This window comes from Salvelinus fontinalis, chromosome 2 (assembly GCF_029448725.1).
Source record: "Salvelinus fontinalis isolate EN_2023a chromosome 2, ASM2944872v1, whole genome shotgun sequence".
Lineage (NCBI taxonomy): Eukaryota > Metazoa > Chordata > Actinopteri > Salmoniformes > Salmonidae > Salvelinus > Salvelinus fontinalis.
The window spans coordinates 92,182,155-92,201,788 of NC_074666.1; the positions used below are offsets into that span (position 1 = coordinate 92,182,155).

The window sequence follows — 19,634 nt, forward strand, 5'->3', positions numbered from 1 at the left end:
ATTGCATTGGATACCCATAGTGTCTGCACATTCATGGTACAGTTTTTCAGAACTACTGTAGGCCTATATTCACCAACCACACAAGCCACAATGAATGGTCACTACTTTAATTAACTTAACTTGGCTACAGGCACTGATTACTTTAACTAATTGTTACCATTGTGTGGAGTAGGCCTATTTCTATTCTATATGTGTGTGTGTGTGTGTGTGTGTGTGTGTGTGTGTGTGTGTGTGTGTGTATGTGTATGTGTATGTGTATGTGTATGTGTATGTGTATGTGTGTGTGTGTGTGTGTGTGTGTGTGTGTGTGTGTGTGTGTGTGTGTGTGTGTTTAAATCCATGCTAATCAATATGGTTATTTTTTCCACTCAGCACAATGGCCATATGTCCATCTAATCTTAGTGCTGCATGTTATCTTAGAGGCGTGTTTAAAGACACTGTGTGAATTAGTCCTCCAATAGGTATGTGAAGAGATGTAGAGGCCAGCGGACATACTATTCTAAAGGCAGATATCTTCCCCGGCAGCCTGCAGGTTTTGTTTGATGTTCTTTGCGAGTCTCTAAAAATAACGGTGTTTGTCAGAAACCCATTCATCGACAAGCCTGTGACATATGTATGTGTTATAGACGGAATAGTAGCCTACAAATGAAGATGGATACAAACTAAATTACATTAAATAGATGGGCTCAATTAAATGGCAAATTATGAATTATTTTAGTAGTATATACATAATTCGTTTCTATTCTAATCAGTTAACGTTATTAAGTGTATGAAATGTACCTGTACCACTCCAGTCCCTTGTCATAGTTCCGATCAAAGAAGTGCGGCTCGGCCCCAACAGCTCTGATGTCGGGATGAACCCGGAGGAACTCCAGCAGCGCCCGTGTGCCTCCCTTCTTCACGCCGATGATAATCGCCTGGGGCAACTTCTTACTCTCCACCGGCCCTGACTCGTTGAAGAGACTTGACACGACATTATTATCCAACGTCCTCTGCTCGCTTCGAATCTCATCCCAGTCCTCCCCTCCTCTGCTGTCCAAATCATTCTCATGATTTAACAAGTCCCTGGATGATGCGCCGAATAACGGATCTAAAGAATCTAGCGGATCTTCTTGGTGTTCGGATTCCAAGTCCCCTTCGTTTTGGAGTCGGGTTTGAGTTCTGTTAGGGTCAACTTGTTCGAGATGTTGTGAATGTTTACTGCTGGCTGTACTGACCATCAGACTTGGCATGGGTGAACAGTATCCGACGCAGCAATATAGCATATACACCCACAGGAACAACATGATGCAGAAAACAAATATTTTATTCTTCCCGGGGGATGACGAGACAACATGCAGGTTCTGATATATTGGGCTATATTCCATAGGACAGTCGGGCGAGACGAGTCATAATCCAAAAACGCATATTGGCTAAAGTTATTCGCTCCTCTTCCACTGCAAAAATCCTGCTGAAATTGACATAATTCCACAACTTGCCTATACGTTGTTTATAATGGACTTCTTATTATTTAGTGATGAATGCATCTCATTTCCAGCTCCATTCATAGGGAATTCCAAACGAAACGAAAAGATACTCGGGTCAGGTGTGTCCGCGCCCTGTGCGTAAAAAGAAATTCGGTTGTTTCCCATCACTTGGCCAACAGGCGTGTGAGCGAGAGGGAGCGCACTACGGCGAATAGATGAGTAGGCTACATCCCATTCATCCCGTTTAGGCTTGGGGCGTATGATTGACAGTAGAGCCGACCAATCCTAGAAGACTATAGTGAGAGATAATTATCTGTTGCTTTATTTCCAATGAGGAGTTATAGGCCAATAAACCCTTCACACATCATGGCTACGTGCGTCATAGTCACCTTATAATGTAGGCTGATTATAACTGTGTTATAAGTGCTTAATGTTAAAAACTTAAAAATATGATAGACTTTTTTTTAACATAAAATCATTTTAAAAATCTACATTTCAATTGTTATTTCTTTACTTTACTTTAACAGACTGGAATTGTTGATGGAAATTCACTTATGTCACTGAAGTCTGCCTATTGACGAAGTAGCCGAATCCTCTATCCAACCCGTTGAAATGCAAAAGCAAATATTATGATAGCGTTTTAAACATCCTTTTATACACCCCAAACATATGGATAACATGGAAGCGTCAACACAACATCTGTTTACTGCCGTTGGAATTAGCATCAGAATGTCTACCGCTAGAACAAGTGCTTTTCTGCCTGACCAGACAAGACAATACTCTTATGCGGAGAGATCAGCACGACGTTCTGAAAGGACGTGGCACGACGCGGGCAGATGTCCTGAATCTCCTGCGGTTCCAGGGTGAATGGCTAGTTTGTAAAGTTGCATTCTTTCACTGCGCAACAGCGGCAGGGTGTCACGGGTTGTAACTATTCGACTTAAGGCGGTTTCTGTACCCTCCTGCCAGCCGGTAGTCAAGATGCGCGTGTAATGTACAGTATAACAAGTATAGGCTACAAGTGGTGTGTGTGCAAGTGAGTCTGTCTGTTTGTGTGTGTGTGTGTGTGTGTGTGTGTGTGTACCTCTTCTTGTGTGTGTGTGTGTGTGTGTGTGTGTGTGTGTGTGTGTATCTCTTCTTGTGTGTGTGTACCCCTTCTTGTGTGTGTGGGCCAGGGAAGGTCAGGGGGCAGCAATTGTGTTCAGATGGATTATGAGGATTACTGAAGAGCTTGTGCCATGCCAGTCAGTCTCAGAACCACCACACTGACACTGTAATCCCCTTATCTCATCACACACACTCACACACCAGGCTAGATATGGGGAGGGCTTGTGTGTGTGTGTGTGTGTGTGTGTGTGTGTGTGTGTGTGTGTGTGTGTGTGTGTGTGTGTGTGTGTGTGTGTGTGTGCGTGCGTGCGTGCGTGCGTGCGTGCGTGCGTGCGTGCGTGTGTGTGTGTGTGTGTGCTCTGTGTTTATCTGAATCCATACACCCAGGCATGTTCCAACAGGAAAACCATTTTCTTCAGAAAGTCGGAAACAGTTTTCTCAGCAGGCCTACTGGAGATGACTTTGACTGTTATAAAGCAGGAGTCAGACAGTTAAATGGTGTACGTTTGATAATGGCCCACAATTCCTGGGTTAAGGAGTTGTAGTCCTTTACATCTTCAGATTACAGTAAGTGGACACATTACATGAGTCCTGGTTTTTCACATCTTCCATCAGATTACAGTAAGGGACACATTAAATGAGTCCTGGTTCTTCACATCTTCAATCATATTACAGTAAATGGGCACATTAAAGGAGTCCTGGTCCTTCACATCTTCCATCAGATTACAGTAAATGGACACATTAAAGGAGTCCTGGTCTTTCACATCTTCCATCAGATTACAGTAAATGGACACATTAAAGGAGTCCTGGTGTTTCACATCTTCCATCAGATTACAGTAAGTGGACACATTAAAAGAGTCCTGGTCATTCACTTCTTCCATCAGATTACAGTAAGTGGACACATTAAATGAGTCCTGGTTCTTCACATCTTCCATCAGATTACAGTAACTGGACACATTAAAGGAGTCCTGGAGTCCTACTTCCTCTCTTCTCTCACGTGCTCATATCAGTCACCATCACAAGAACAACTCATCAACTCATAAACTACAAGTGCATGAATGATCATCTCAAGACCTCATCGGTATGAACAGAGAAGTGGAACATTTGTTTTTGAGGGAATTGTATGAGGTTACATTATTGCATGTTTACAGTTTTTCCCAATTGTTTACACAATACATCTGGCCCATGAGGCACAATGACACAAACATGTAATTTATTTAGCAGAACCATACAGCCAATCTGCAATACTACTGGCATGTTGCGCTTTACACTCAGATTGCAATTCTATAACAAACATTTGGCAAAACCTTCACAACTAAAATTATGTGTGTAAATGAAAAGCAACACTCTTCAACATTACGTAAATGTTCACTTTGCAGTCAGACCTTTGGAATGGATAAAGGTGAGCGCTCCTGTGTTTTGAGAACAATGGAAGCAAACTTGTCAGAGACAGGTAGAGGTAGAAGTAGAGGTGGAGGTGGGGGTACCAGTGGAGGTGGAGGTAGAGGTAGAGGTAGAAGGAGAGGTGGGGGTGGGGTACCAGTGGAGATGGAGGTAGAGGTAGAGGTAGAAGGAGAGGTGGGGGTGGGGTACCGGTGGAGGTGGGGTACCGGTGGAGGTGGAGGTAGAGGTAGAGGTAGAGGTAGAGGTAGAGGTAGAGGTAGAGGTAGAGGTGGGGGTGGGGTACCGGTGGAGGTGGGGTACCGGTGGAGGTGGAGGTAGAGGTGGAGGTGGGGTACCAGTGGAGGTGGAGGTAGAGGTAGAGGTGGAGGTGGGGTACCAGTGGAGGTGGAGGTAGAGGTAGAGGTGGAGGTAGAGGTGGAGGTGGAGGTGGGGTACCGGTGGAGGTGGAGGTAGAGGTAGAGGTAGAGGTAGAGGTAGAGGTGGAGGTGGAGGTGGAGGTGGAGGTAGAGGTAGAGGTGGAGGTAGAGGTAGAGGTGGGGGTGGGGTACCGGTGGAGGTGGGGTACCGATGGAGGTGGAGGTAGAGGTGGAGGTAGAGGTAGAGGTAGAGGTGGAGGTAGGGGTAGAGGTGGAGGTAGAGTTAGAGGTAGAGGTGGAGTTAGAGGTAGAGGTAGAGGTAGAGGTGGAGGTGGAGGTAGAGGTGGAGGTAGAGGTAGAGGTGGAGGTGGAGGTGGAGGTAGAGGTAGAGGTAGAGGTAGAGGTGGAGGAGGAGGTAGAGGTAGAGGTAGAGGTAGAGGTAGGGGTAGAGGTAGAGGTAGAGGTAGAGGTGGAGTTAGAGGTAGAGGTGGAGGTGGAGGTGGAGGTAGAGGTAGAGGTGGGGGTGGGGTACCGGTGGAGGTAGAGGTAGAGGTGGAGGTAGAGGTAGAGGTAGAGGTAGAGGTGGAGGTAGAGTTAGAGGTAGAGGTAGAGGTAGAGGTGGAGGTGGAGGTAGAGGTAGAGGTGGAGTGGGAGGTAGAGGTAGAAGGAGAGGTGGAGGTGGGGGTGGGGTACCGGTGGAGGTAGAGGTAGAGGTGGAGGTAGAGGTAGAAGGAGAGGTGGAGGTGGGGGTGGGGTACCGGTGGAGGTAGAGGTGGAGGTGGAGGTAGAGGTAGAAGGAGAGGTGGAGGTGGGGGTGGGGTACCGGTGGAGGTAGAGGTGGAGGTGGAGGTAGAGGTAGAAGGAGAGGTGGGGGTGGGGTACCGGTGGAGGTAGAGGTGGAGGTAGAGGTAGAAGGAGAGGTGGAGGTGGGGGTGGGGTACCGGTGGAGGTAGAGGTGGAGGTGGGGGTACCGGTAGAGGGGAAGGAAGACCAAGAACAAGGAGAGAAATCTCTGATGAAATTCGGGCGACTGTGGTGGACCATGTGGTCAACCATGGTTTGACTTTGAGAGAGTCTGGGCAGAGAGTGCAGCCCAATCTGAGCCACTTCACCGTAGCATCCATCCTCCAGACGTTCCACAATGAGAAGAGGTTTGTACTGCAGACATTGGACCTATCTAAATTCCCAATCTGGCCCTCAAACCATCATGGTCACCTAATAATCCCCAGTTTACAATTGGCTCATTCATCCCCCTCCTCTCCCCTGTAACTATTCCCCAGGTCGTTGCTGCAAATGAGAACGTGTTCTCAGTCAACTTACCTGGTAAAATAACGGTAAAATATAAAATAAAATAAAAAAATAATCTGCTGCTTTTACTACTTGACAGTAGTACAACATAAAGCACAGTAAAGACGGTAGATTCCAATACATACTGGAAGGGGAAACAAAGTACATGTTTCATGTATTACTGTATGTATGAAATTGGGAGCTATACTACTTGGTAACATGTTTATCTTGTATACTGTATTACTGTGGTGTTTACTGTACTGGATGCTATTTTGTGTTTGTAGAACTGAAAGACGACAATCACATGTGTCACGCTCGTTGATGGAAGTAGACCGAGGCACAGCATAGAGTTACACATGTTTTATTCCGATGAAACTCAAACAGAAATAACAAAAAGCAACGAAACGTGAAGCTATGTAGTGCTCGCAGGCAACTAGACATAGACAAGATCCCACAGAGCACAAAGGGGAAATGACTGCCTAAATATGATCCCCAATCAGAGACAACGATAAACAGCTGTCTCTGATTGGGAACCATACCAGGCCAAATTAAATCACTAATCACCTAGATGACCCACCCTAGTCACTATCACGCCCCAACCCACATAGAGAATAAACAGCTCTCTATGGTCAGGGCGTGACAACGTGGTGGTAGAACACGTCTGTTCACAGACCAACAGGAGGCTGCCATTGTGCAAATGGTAGATTAAAATAATACCATAAGACTGTGGGACATTTTAAAATTCAATTTAGCGAAGACGAGGAGGAGGGGAAGGAACATCATTGGTCAATGCGCCATCATTGAGGTACCCGGCCAGCGCGGGGGGAAATGTCACCATATGCGCAGCTATGAGCCACAATGGAGTCCTCCACCGCCATGCCACCCTTGGACCGTACAACACAGCCCATCTTCTTAATTTCCTGAACAACTTACAATACAATCTTTTTCAGCCAGAGCAGAGAGGGCCAGGTGATCCTGAGCAGGAAATGTAGGTTCTAATTTGGGACAACGGGAGTTTCCATCGCGCTGCTCAGGTCCGCAACTGGTTCCATGACCATCCCAGGTTTACACTTCTCTATCTCCCACCATATTCCCCATTTCTCAACCCATTGAGGAGTTGTTTTCAGCATGGCGGTGGAAGGTGTATGATCACAAACCCCATGAACGTATGGTCCTTCTCCAGACAATGGAGGAGACCTGTGTTGACATTCCACCAGAGTCCTGTCAGGGGTGGATGTGTCATGCCAGAAGACCTTCCACCAGAGTCCTGTCAGGGGTGGATGTGTCATGCCAGAAGACCTTCCACCAGAGTCCTGTCAGGGGTGGATGTGTCATGCCAGAAGACCTTCCACCAGAGTCCTGTCAGGGGTGGATGTGTCATGCCAGAAGACATTCCACCAGAGTCCTGTCAGGGGTGGATGTGTCATGCCAGAAGACCTTCCACCAGAGTCCTGTCAGGGGTGGATGTGTCATGCCAGAAGACCTTCCACCAGAGTCCTGTCAGGGGTGGATGTGTCATGCCAGAAGACATTCCACCAGAGTCCTGTCAGGGGTGGATGTGTCATGCCAGAAGACCTTCCACCAGAGTCCTGTCAGGGGTGGATGTGTCATGCCAGAAGACCTTCCACCAGAGTCCTGTCAGGGGTGGATGTGTCATGCCAGAAGACATTCCACCAGAGTCCTGTCAGGGGTGGAAGCGTCATGCCAGAAGACCTTCCACCAGAGTCCTGTCAGGGGTGGATGTGTCATGCCAGAAGACCTTCCACCAGAGTCCCGTCAGGGGTGGAAGCGTCATGCCAGAAGACCTTCCACCAGAGTCCTGTCAGGGGTGGAAGCGTCATGCCAGAAGACATTCCCCTGCTGTCTGGCCAAGGAAAATACTGTGATGTTGATGAAAATCTGTGGCCGGACCAAGACAACAGACATGACTGATTTTGTTTTCTCAATGGAGGATTTATTTCTTGACTTATAATTTATATTTGACAGTTTCTTCATAGGACTATTTTTCTTCCTTTACATATGCAAAATATATTTACTGTATGGCTGCATTTTTACTGTATGTGTGCTTACAGTATGCTGCTTGACATGTACTGAGTCATGTTGAAATATAAAACAGACATTTTTACATTTGTGGCCTCCCGGGTGGCGCAGTGGTCTAGCGCACTGCATCGCAGTGCTAGCTGCGCCACCAGAGTCTCTGGGTTCGCGCCCAGGCTCTGTCGCAGCCGGCCGCAACCGGGAGGTCCGTGGGGCGACGCACAATTGGCATAGCGTCGTCCGGGTTAGGGAGGGTTTGGCCGGTAGGGATATCCTTGTCTCAGTATGTAAAATGTAATAAAATGTATGCACTCTACTGTAAGTCGCTCTGGATAAGAGCGTCTGCTAAATGACTAAAATGTAAATGTGTTCCTTTCTTGTTTGAGTACACAAACAATATCCAGTATAAGTACAAAAGTCTTCACACTGAAATAGGTTCTAATAGTAGTATTTTGAATACGTCCCATCAGTGGGATCTGGGTTGTCACTAAGTTAGAACCATTTGATGTGTGCGTCTCATTAGTAAGCAGGGAGTACTGTACATGATTTTGATTACTGTGTTTCATTTTGCAAGATGTCTGTGGTGTTTGGAGAAATTGGCTAACAGTTTTGTGTTTAGAGTTTTGAGTATCTGAGATGTAGTTTCAGAAAATGTGTGTTAAAAGTTGGTAAAAACTGTTAAGGGGAAAAGCATACAACCACAAAGTGTTCTTGGTCTTCCTCTAAATATAGCGATGCTGCGACTGACGAACCATCTGGCCTTTCTTATCACCTCATCCTGGAAACACATTATTGTGGCAGAGTGCAGATTTCACCACCTCACAGGACTTTGACAGGCTTTCCCACAGTGTTCAAATGACAGAGGGTTACCACGTGGTAACAGATGTATTAATGACAGGGTAAACAGGGTTACAGATGTATTAATGGCAGAGGGTTACCACAGGGTTACAGATGCATTAATGACAGAGGGTTACCACAGGGTTACAGATGTATTAATGGCAGAGGGTTACCACGTGGTTACAGATGTATTAATGACAGAGGGTTACCACAGGGTTACAGATGTATTAATGACAGGGTAAACAGGGTTACATATGTATTAATGACAGGGGGTTACCACAGGGTTACAGATGTATTAATGACAGAGGGTTACCACAGGGTTACAGATCTATTAATGACAGAGGGTTACCACGTGGTTACAGATGCATTAATGACAGAGGTTTACCACAGGGTTACAGATGCATTAATGACAGAGGTTTACCACAGGGTTACAGATGTATTAATGACAGAGGTTTACCACAGGGTTACAGATGCATTAATGACAGAGGGTTACCACAGGGTTACAGATGTATTAATGGCAGGGTAAACAGGGTTACAGATGTATTAATGGCAGAGGGTTACCACGTGGTTACAGATGTATTAATGACAGAGGGTTACCACAGGGTTACAGATGTATTAATGACAGAGGGTTACCACAGGGTTACAGATCTATTAATGACAGAGGGTTACCACGTGGTTACAGATGCATTAATGACAGAGGTTTACCACAGGGTTACAGATGCATTAATGACAGAGGTTTACCACAGGGTTACAGATGTATTAATGACAGAGGTTTACCACAGGGTTACAGATGCATTAATGACAGAGGGTTACCACAGGGTTACAGATGTATTAATGGCAGGGTAAATAGGGTTACAGATGTATTAATGACAGAGTGTTACCACAGGGTTATAGATGTATTAATGACATGGGGTTACCACAGGGTTACAGATGTATTAATGACAGAGGGTTACCACAGGGTTACAGATCTATTAATGACAGAGGGTTACCACGTGGTTACAGATGCATTAATGACAGAGGTTTACCACAGGGTTACAGATGCATTAATGACAGAGGTTTACCACAGGGTTACAGATGTATTAATGACAGAGGTTTACCACAGGGTTACAGATGCATTAATGACAGAGGGTTACCACAGGGTTACAGATGTATTAATGGCAGGGTAAATAGGGTTACAGATGTATTAATGACAGAGTGTTACCACAGGGTTATAGATGTATTAATGACATGGGGTTACCACAGGGTTACAGATGTATTAATGGCAGAGGGTTACCACAGGGTTACAGATGTATTAATGACAGGGTAAACAGGGTTACAGATGTATTAATGACAGAGGATTACCACAGGGTTACAGATGTATTAATGACAGAGGGTTACCACAGGGTTACAGATGTATTAATGACAGAGGGTTACCACAGGGTTATAGATGTATTAATGACATGGGGTTACCACAGGGTTACAGATGTATTAATGGCAGAGGGTTACCACAGGGTTACAGATGTATTAATGGCAGAGGGTTACCACAGGGTTACAGATGTATTAATGACAGGGTAAACAGGGTTACAGATGTATTAATGACAGAGGATTACCACAGGGTTACAGATGTATTAATGACAGAGGGTTACCACAGGGTTACAGATGTATTAATGACAGAGGGTTACCACAGGGTTACAGATGTATTAATGACAGAGGGTTACCACAGGGTTACAGATGTATTAATGGCAGAGGGTTACAGATGTATTAATGACAGAGGGTTACCACAGGGTTACAGATGTATTAATGACAGAGGGTTACCACAGGGTTACAGATGTATTAATGACAGAGGGTTACCACAGGGTTACAGATGTATTAATGGCAGAGGGTTTATAGATGTATTAATGACAGAGGGTTACCACAGGGTTACAGATGTATTAATGACAGGGGGTTACCACAGGGTTACAGATGTATTAATGACAGGGGGTTACCACAGGGTTACAGATGTATTAATGACAGAGGGTTACCACAGGGTTACAGATGTATTAATGACAGAGGGTTACCACAGGGTTACAGATGTATTAATGGCAGAGGGTTACAGATGTATTAATGACAGAGGGTTACCACAGGGTTACAGATGTATTAATGACAGGGGGTTACCACAGGGTTACAGATGTATTAATGACAGAGGGTTACCACAGGGTTACAGATGTATTAATGACAGGGGGTTAACACAGGGTTACAGATGTATTAATGACAGAGGGTTACTACAGGGTTACAGATGTATTAATGACAGGGTAAATAGGGTTACAGATGTATTAATGACAGGGGGTTAACACAGGGTTACAGATGTATTAATGACAGGGGGTTAACACAGGGTTACAGATGTATTAATGACAGGGGGTTAACACAGGGTTACAGATGTATTAATGACAGGGTAAACACGGCAATTCCTATTGAGGTGCTTCATTCAGTCATTCTCTATTAACATCATACCTTTTCTCATTAAAAATACACAGACACACACACTCACACGCACGCACACACGCACACACACACACACACACACACACACACACACACACACACACACACACACACACACACACACACACACACACACACACACACACACACACACACACACACACACACACACACACACACACACACACACACACACACAGACAAGAAGACAGACACACACACACAAAACACATAAGAAGACACACACACACACACACACACACACACACACACACACACACACACACACACACACACACAACCACACACACAAGAAGACACACACACACACACACACAAAACACACACAAACACACACAAGAAGACACACACAGACTGAGGACATAGGAGATCTCAGACGATGAGACAGTTCAAGAGGACTGGTTAATGACCTCATCTTTCACATCCAAAACACTTCCTACAAACCAAAACAACTCAATGAGAAATACACACGACACACCATCAGGACGTAGACACGCTAAGACCTGCAGTGATGACCGACACACACACACCCACACACACACACACACACACACACACACACACATACATAAATACATACTCACAGACACGCACTAGAAACAAAGTGTATAAACGCTAAGCCCTCACAGTGATGACAGGGCTATAAGACACGCCACAACAGCAGATCAAGACACTGCTCGGCATGCTTTAAGTCCTCCTAAGTCTCTCTCTCTCTCCTACTCTCTACTTATATCTCTCTCTCTCTCTCTCTCTCTCTCTCTCTCTCTCTCTCTCTCTCCTCTCTCTCTCCTCTCTCTCTCTCTCTCTCTCTCTCTCTCTCCTCTCTCTCTCTCTCTCTCTCTCTCTCTCTCTCTCTCTCTCTCTCTCTCTCTCTCTCTCTCTCTCTCTCTCTCTCTCTCTCTCTCTCTCTCTCTCTCTCTCTCTCTCTCTCTCTCTCTCTCTCTCTCTCTCTCTCTCTCTCTCAAAGGTCTTTATTGTCATGGGAAACATATGTTAACATTGCCATAGCAAGTGTAATAGATAATGAACAAAGGTGAAATAAACAATGTAAAATCAACAATAAACACAACTTCTTAGGGATCGGCGTCCCGCTTAACGGGACAGTTGTAAATCATGCAGCACCTTATGTCACCATCGCAGATTTTAGAGAAACAACAGATGTCGGTACATATAAGTGTATTATATCGGCTGAAAGCTTAAATTCTTGTTAATATAACTGCCCTGTCCAATTTACAGTAGCTATTACTGCAAAAAAAATGCCATGCTATTGTTTGAGGAGAGCTCCTTAATCACCTAAACACTTTTTTCACCGCGATAGGTTTGATAAATTCACCTCTGAAGGTGAAATGTGTACTTACATTCTGAAATCTTGCTCTGATTTATCATCCAAAGGGTCCCAGAGATAACATGAAGTGTTGTTTTGTTAGATAAAATCATTTTTCATATCCTAAAAAGGTCTATATAGCATGCACAATTGATTTTGTATTTCCACTCGTTCAATTTGCAAAGAAAGGAATCTGTGAAAATCTAACCCTAAACGTTGTTTCACGTTGCTATGTATTCCTCAGAGATCCTAGAACGTAACCAGACTTCACTATATCATTAGGGGTGTAGTATATCCTATAGGTCACCAAATTTGGTCAGAGAGCGACGCCTTCATGGCAAGCCGATGACGCGGCCTGTCTTTATTTGATCGACTGCATCTTTGTCAAATAAGCACCAATCGGGGTCAAACAAAGCTAGCTAGATAGCCAATGAGCTGGGCTTTACAACTGAGTCACTCCACAGACTCTCCTAAAACTGAGGCTGCGCACCAAATGGCAATATTGGTCAAAAGTTGTGCACTACTACCCATAAGAGCTCTGGTCAAAAGTAGTGCACTATATAGGGAATAGCGTGCTATTTGTAATACGTCCGTCGTCGGAATGAGACCAAAGAGCAGCGTGGAAAGTGTTCATCGTACTTTATTAGAATGAGCACCAAAAACAACAAAAGGGGAAAAAAACGAACGTAAAGTTCTGCAGCGCTACACAGCTACTGTGCAAAAACAACATCCCACAAACTAGGGTGGAAAAACAGGCTGCCTAAGTATGATTCCCAATCAGAGATAACGATAGACAGCTGCCTCTGATTGGGAACCCTACCCGACCAACAAAGAAATAGAAAAACTAGAATGCCCACCCAAATCACACCCTGACCTAACCAAATAGAGAAATAAAAAGACTCTAAGGTCGGGGCGTGACAATTTGAGACTTCAGAACACATCCAGGGTATGTAAACACATGATCTAATTGGGGATTGCACTTAAATCTCTTCTAGTTTGTCTGGATTGAAGTTGGCCTGTTTGCTTTTTAGCTATTTTTATTCAATACGAGCAAATGTAACAGCAGAAGAACAGGATAAGTTGTCATATCCACAGTATGATACATGTCTGTGAAATTGTTCTGCTATGTGGACAGTAGATATATTGGTGGTGCTGAGAGTGGCAACATCAAAGACATTACCAATTCCTTGTGATAATATATCTGCTAAGATACGATACAACCCCCATTAGTTAACAGTTTTGGTATCGTCCATCTCAAAGCATGAACGGTCGCTAACCTCAAGTTGAGCAATGGACTCAAGAACCGTGTGATAGTGACACCAAGCCTCAGTACTACTGACTAACATTACTCAGTACTACTGACTAACATTACTCAATACTACTGACGAACATTACTCAATACTACTGACTAACATTACTCAATACTACTGACTAACATTACTCAATACTACTGACTAACATTACTCAATACTACCGACTAACATTACCCAATACTACCGACTAACATTACTCAATACTGCTTAATAACATTACTCAATACTACCGACTAACATTACTCAATACTGCTTAATAACATTACTCAATACTACTGACTAACATTACTCAATGCTGCTTACTAACATTACTCAATACTACTGACTAACATTACTCAATACTACTGATTAACATTACTCAATACTACCGACTAACATTACTCAATACTACTGACTAACATTACTCAATACTACTGATTAGCATTACTCGGTACTACTGACTAACATTACTCAGTACTACTGACTAGCATTACTCAATACTACTGACTAACATTGCCCAATACTACTGACTAACATTACTCAGTACTACCGACTAACATTACTCAATACTACTAACTAACATTACTCAATACTACTGACTAGCATTACTCAATACTACTGACTAACATTACTTGGTACTACTGACTAACATTACTCGGTACTACTGACTAACATTACTCACTACTACTGACTAACATTACTCAATACTACTGACTAACATTACTCAGTACTACTGATTAACATTACTCAATACTACTGACTAGCATTACTCAATACTACTGACTAGCATTACTCAGTACTACTGACTAACATTACTCAGTACTACTGACTAACATTACTCAGTACTACTGACTAACATTACTCAATACTACTGACTAACATTACTCAATACTACTGACTAACATTACTCAATACTACAGACTAACATTACTCAATACTACCGGCTAACATTACTCAGTACTACCGACTAACATTACTCAATACTACTGACTAACATTACTCAATACTGCTGACTAACATTACTCAATACTACCAACTAACATTACTCAGTACTACTGACTAACATTACTCAATACTACTGACTAACATTACTCAATACTGCTGACTAACATTACTCAATACTACTGACTAACATTACTCAATACTGCTGACTAACTAACCATACCTGTATTACCCAATACTACTAACTAACTAACCATACCTTTATAGTACTACTGACTAACTAACCATACATTTATAGTACTACTAACTAACTAACCATACCTTTATAGTACTACTGACTAACTAACCATACCTTTATAGTACTACTGACTAATTACCCATACCTCTATAGTACTGCTGACTAACTAACCATACCTGTATTACTCAATACTACTGACTAACTAACCATACCTGTATAGTACTACTGACTAACTAACCATACCTGTATTGCTCAATACTACTGACTAACTAACCATACCTTTATAGTACTACTGACTAATTAACCATACCTTTACAGTACTACTGACTAACTAACCATACATGTATAGTACTACTGACTAACTAACCATACCTTTATAGTACTAGTGACTAACTAACCATACCTTTATAGTACTACTGACTAACTAACCATACCTTTATAGTACTACTGACTAACTATCCATACCTTTATAGTACTACTGACTAACTAACCATACATGTATAGTACTACTGACTAACTAACCATACCTTTATAGTACTAGTGACTAACTAACCATACCTTTATAGTACTACTGACTAACTAACCATACCTTTATAGTACTACTGACTAACTATCCATACCTTTATAGTACTACTGACTAACTAACCATACCTTTATAGTACTACTTACTAACTAACCATACCTTTATAGTACTACTGACTAACTATCCATACCTTTATAGTACTACTGACTAACTAACCATGCCTTTATAGTACTACAGACTAACTAACCATACCTTTATAGTACTACTGACTAACTAACCATACCTGTATTACTCAATACTACTGACTAACTAACCATACCTTTATAGTACTACTAACTAACTAGCCATACCTTTGTTAGGAGATGAAGGACATCACACAACAGAAAATACAAATGAAGTCCTCACTAGAAAATCTAAAGAATCAACCCTGCAACAAGATAATACTCTCTTGTTCAAAGCATTAAAAATGAGGTTTCCTCTAAGGGAAAAGTATCCTAAAGTGAAAACACTGCCAGACAATTATTTGAGCTAAGAACAGGTGCTTTCAACAAAGACCTCGGCATCATTCTATTATATACCTCTGGGAATAGGGCCAGCAATCAAGTACCAGATATCAAGGGCCAGAAATCAAGGGTCAGAAAATCAAGGGCCAGAACACATGGGCCAGAAATCAAGGGGAAGAAGAAGAAGGAGAAGAAGAAGAAGGGGGAGAAGGAGAAGAAGGGGGAGAAGGAGAAGAAGAAGAAGAAGAAGAAGAAGAAGAAGAAGAAGAAGAAGAAGAAGAAGAAGAAGAAGAAGAAGAAGAAGAAGAAGAAGGAGAAGGAGAAGAAGGACACAAAAAAAGAAGGAGAAGAAGGAGAAGAAGGAGAAGGAGAAGAAGGAGAAGAAGAAGAAGGAGAAGGAGAAGAAGAAGAAGAAGAAGAAGACGGAGAAGAAAGAGAAGGAGATGGAGAAGATGAAGAAGAAAGAGAAGAAGAAGAAGAAGGAGAAGAAAGAGAAGGAGATGGAGAAGAAGAAGAGGAGAAGAAAGAGAAGAAGAAGAAGGAGAAGAAGAAGAAGAAGAAGAAGAAGAAGAAGAAGAAGAAGAAGAAGAAGAAGAAGAAGAAGAAGAAGAAGAAGAAGAAGAAGAAGAAGGAGAAGGAGAAGAAGAAGAAGGAGAAGAAGAAGAAGAAGAAGGAGAAGAAGGAGAAGAAGGAGAAGAAAGAGAAGGAGATGGAGATGAAGAAGAAGAAGGAGAAGAAGGAGAAGAAGAAAGAGAAGAAGAAGAAGGAGAAGAAGAAGAAGGAGAAGGAGAAGGAGAAGAAGGAGAAGGAGAAGGAGAAGAAGAAGAAGGAGAAGAAGAAGGAGAAGAAGGAGAAGAAGAAGAAGAAGGAGAAGAAAGAGAAGGAGATGGAGAAGAAGAAGAAGGAGAAGATTCCCACCATAGTTGCTGGGAATGTAATTATTGAACAAGCAAAGGAACATATTGCAGGAACATAAATTAGCGAGCAAACTTTTTACTGGAGGCTACAATCTAGCACCAGTTGTAAAATGAATTAGTTGTATGCCTACAATCAAAATGTTACTTTGAGTCTCTGACATGTATGAGTGATTGCGTTAATTACAGTATGTCACCTGGCCAACTTGTTTCTAGATGTGGTGATGATGGTTTAAGCTGGGGGGGGGGGGTGTTTGCTGGAGGCTTTGGGGGTTTGCAAATGTTTGCCTCATTATATAACATGGGTAGTACTGTTGACTATATCTTATTCTCTGAATATCTTATTAACAAAATCACGGTTCCTAAATGAACAAATATTTTGTCTCAACTAAGCGACAATCTTCACCCCAGTACTCCGGTTTGCTGACTTTAAATATCTGTCCTGCATTAGGCAGAAACTTTGAGTAATATTAAACCAGAAATATGCCAGTGTTATCGACATACCGGTTCCTCTTAAAACCCATACAGTGAGGCAGTCTGGCAGACACCTAAATGTCAGAAGTGGTTCTAGGTATGTATTGTTGGAGAGAGATACCATGTCAGAAGTGGTTCTAGGTATGTATTGTTGGAGAGAGCGATACCATGTCAGAATTGGTTCTAGGTATGTATTGTTGGAGAGAGTGATACCATGTCAGAAGTGGTTCTAGGTATGTATTGTTGGAGAGCGATACCATGTCAGAAGTGGTTCTAGGTATGTATTGTTGGAGAGAGCGATACCATGTCAGAATTGGTTCTAGGTATGTATTGTTGGAGAGTGATACCATGTCAGAAGTGGTTCTAGGTATGTATTGTTGGAGAGAGATACCATGTCAGAAGTGGTTCAAGGTATGTATTGTTGGAGAGTGATACCATGTCAGAAGTGGTTCTAGGTATGTATTGTTGGAGAGAGCGATACCATGTCAGAAGTGGTTCTAGGTATGTATTGTTGGAGAGTGATACCATGTCAGAAGTGGTTCTAGGTATGTATTGTTGGAGAGAGTGATACCATGTCAGAAGTGGTTCTAGGTATGTATTGTTGGAGAGAGATACCATGTCAGAAGTGGTTCTAGGTATGTATTGTTGGAGAGTGATACCATGTCAGAAGTGGTTCTAGGTATGTATTGTTGGAGAGAGATACCATGTCAGAAGTGGTTCTAGGTATGTATTGTTGGAGAGTGATACCATGTCAGAAGTGGTTCTAGGTATGTATTGTTGGAGAGAGATACCATGTCAGAAGTGGTTCTAGGTATGTATTGTTGGAGAGTGATACCATGTCAGAAGTGGTTCTAGGTATGTATTGTTGGAGAGAGATACCATGTCAGAAGTGGTTCTAGGTATGTATTGTTGGAGAGCGATACCATGTCAGAAGTGGTTCTAGGTATGTATTGTTGGAGAACGAGGCTGCTGGCAGACCCCTTAGTCAAACAGCTCCCATCCGACCCCCCTTCACACGAGAAGCCTGAAACAAAGTTCAAAAGACGGTTGACATCTAGTGGAAGTCTTAGGAAGTGCAAAGTAACCCATATCCCACTGTGTATTCGATAGGGGAGAGTTCAAAAACTATACCATACATGTGATACCATGTCAGAAGTGGTTCTAGGTATTTATTGTTGGAGAGAGATACCATGTCAGAAGTGGTTCTAGGTATGTATTGTTGGAGAGAGATACTATGTCAGAATTGGTTCTAGGTATGTATTGTTGGAGAAAGCGATACCATGCTTGTCTGAAGTGTTTACAGGTCAGAGGTCATAGGACCACTAAGGGCTGAGGCCTAGATAAGACACCCAGGGACCCTGGTCCATAGTAATGCCCTATACAGGGAGAATGGTCCATAGTAATGCCCTATACAGGGACCCTGGTCCATAGTAATGCCCTATACAGGGACCCTGGTCCATAGTAATGCCCTATATAGGGACAATGGTCCATAGTAATGCCCTATACAGGGACCCTGGTCCATAGTAATGCCCTATACAGGGACCCTGGTCCATAGTAATGCCCTATACAGGGACCCTGGTCCATAGTAATGCCCTATACAGGGACCCTGGTCCATAGTAATGCCCTATACAGGGACCCTGGTCCATAGTAATGCCCTATACAGGGACCCTGGTCCATAGTAATGCCCTATACAGGGACCCTGGTCCATAGTAATGCCCTATACAGGGACCCTGGTCCATAGTAATGCCCTATACAGGGACCCTGGTCCATAGTAATGCCCTATACAGGGACCCTGGTCCATAGTAATGCCCTATACAGGGACCTTGGTCCATAGTAATGCCCTATATAGGGAGAAGGGTTCCATTTGGGACGCAGAGCCAAAGTCTCAGTCTGGGAGGACGTCCTCAAAGATACATTATACAGTCCACATTGTGTGGTCCTTTGTGCTTTAATTTCAGACATTCCTGAGATGTTTTACCTCTCATACCTCTTTTGTCTCGCTGGCCGGTCTACATTAGACAGATCTAGGATAACAACTAGCTATGCAGAAATCTGAAGAATTTGAAACTTTATATTATCAAACTGATGTTCTGTGTGTATCTATTTAAGTCACACCTCTTCTACTGTCCTCTCCTTCATCCACAATGACCTGATAACACAGGATGCAGATATGCACACATGAAGGAAAGGAGACAAGGAGAGGAAGCCACTTTAGAATATTGACATGCTCTCCAGGCCTCATACTGATCGTCCTCTACAATAGTCTAGGATGGCTCTCTCTCCCCATCTCCTTTCCTTGTCTCTTCTCCTCTCCTTCAACCTCTGCCAGCAGACTCACCTCTACCTCCACCAGGCTCCTCTCCTGACTAGCGTGGGCTGCACTGCTTTGATCTGGGCTGAGATGACACGGCTGTGTGGTCTGCCTGGCTGCCCCAGGCCGCTCCAGTCT

General features: G+C 43.2%; 1 protein-coding gene across 1 annotated transcript; it reads right to left on the bottom strand.

Moving 5' to 3' along the window:
* Positions 1 to 627: 627 nt before the first annotated feature.
* On the bottom strand, positions 628 to 1,749 carry LOC129869455 (heparan sulfate glucosamine 3-O-sulfotransferase 3B1-like). The gene has a single exon (XM_055943890.1). The coding sequence runs from the start codon at positions 1,365 to 1,367 to the stop codon at positions 762 to 764; it is 606 nt and encodes a 201-aa protein (XP_055799865.1). The 5' UTR covers positions 1,368 to 1,749; the 3' UTR covers positions 628 to 761.
* Positions 1,750 to 19,634: the final 17,885 nt, after the last annotated feature.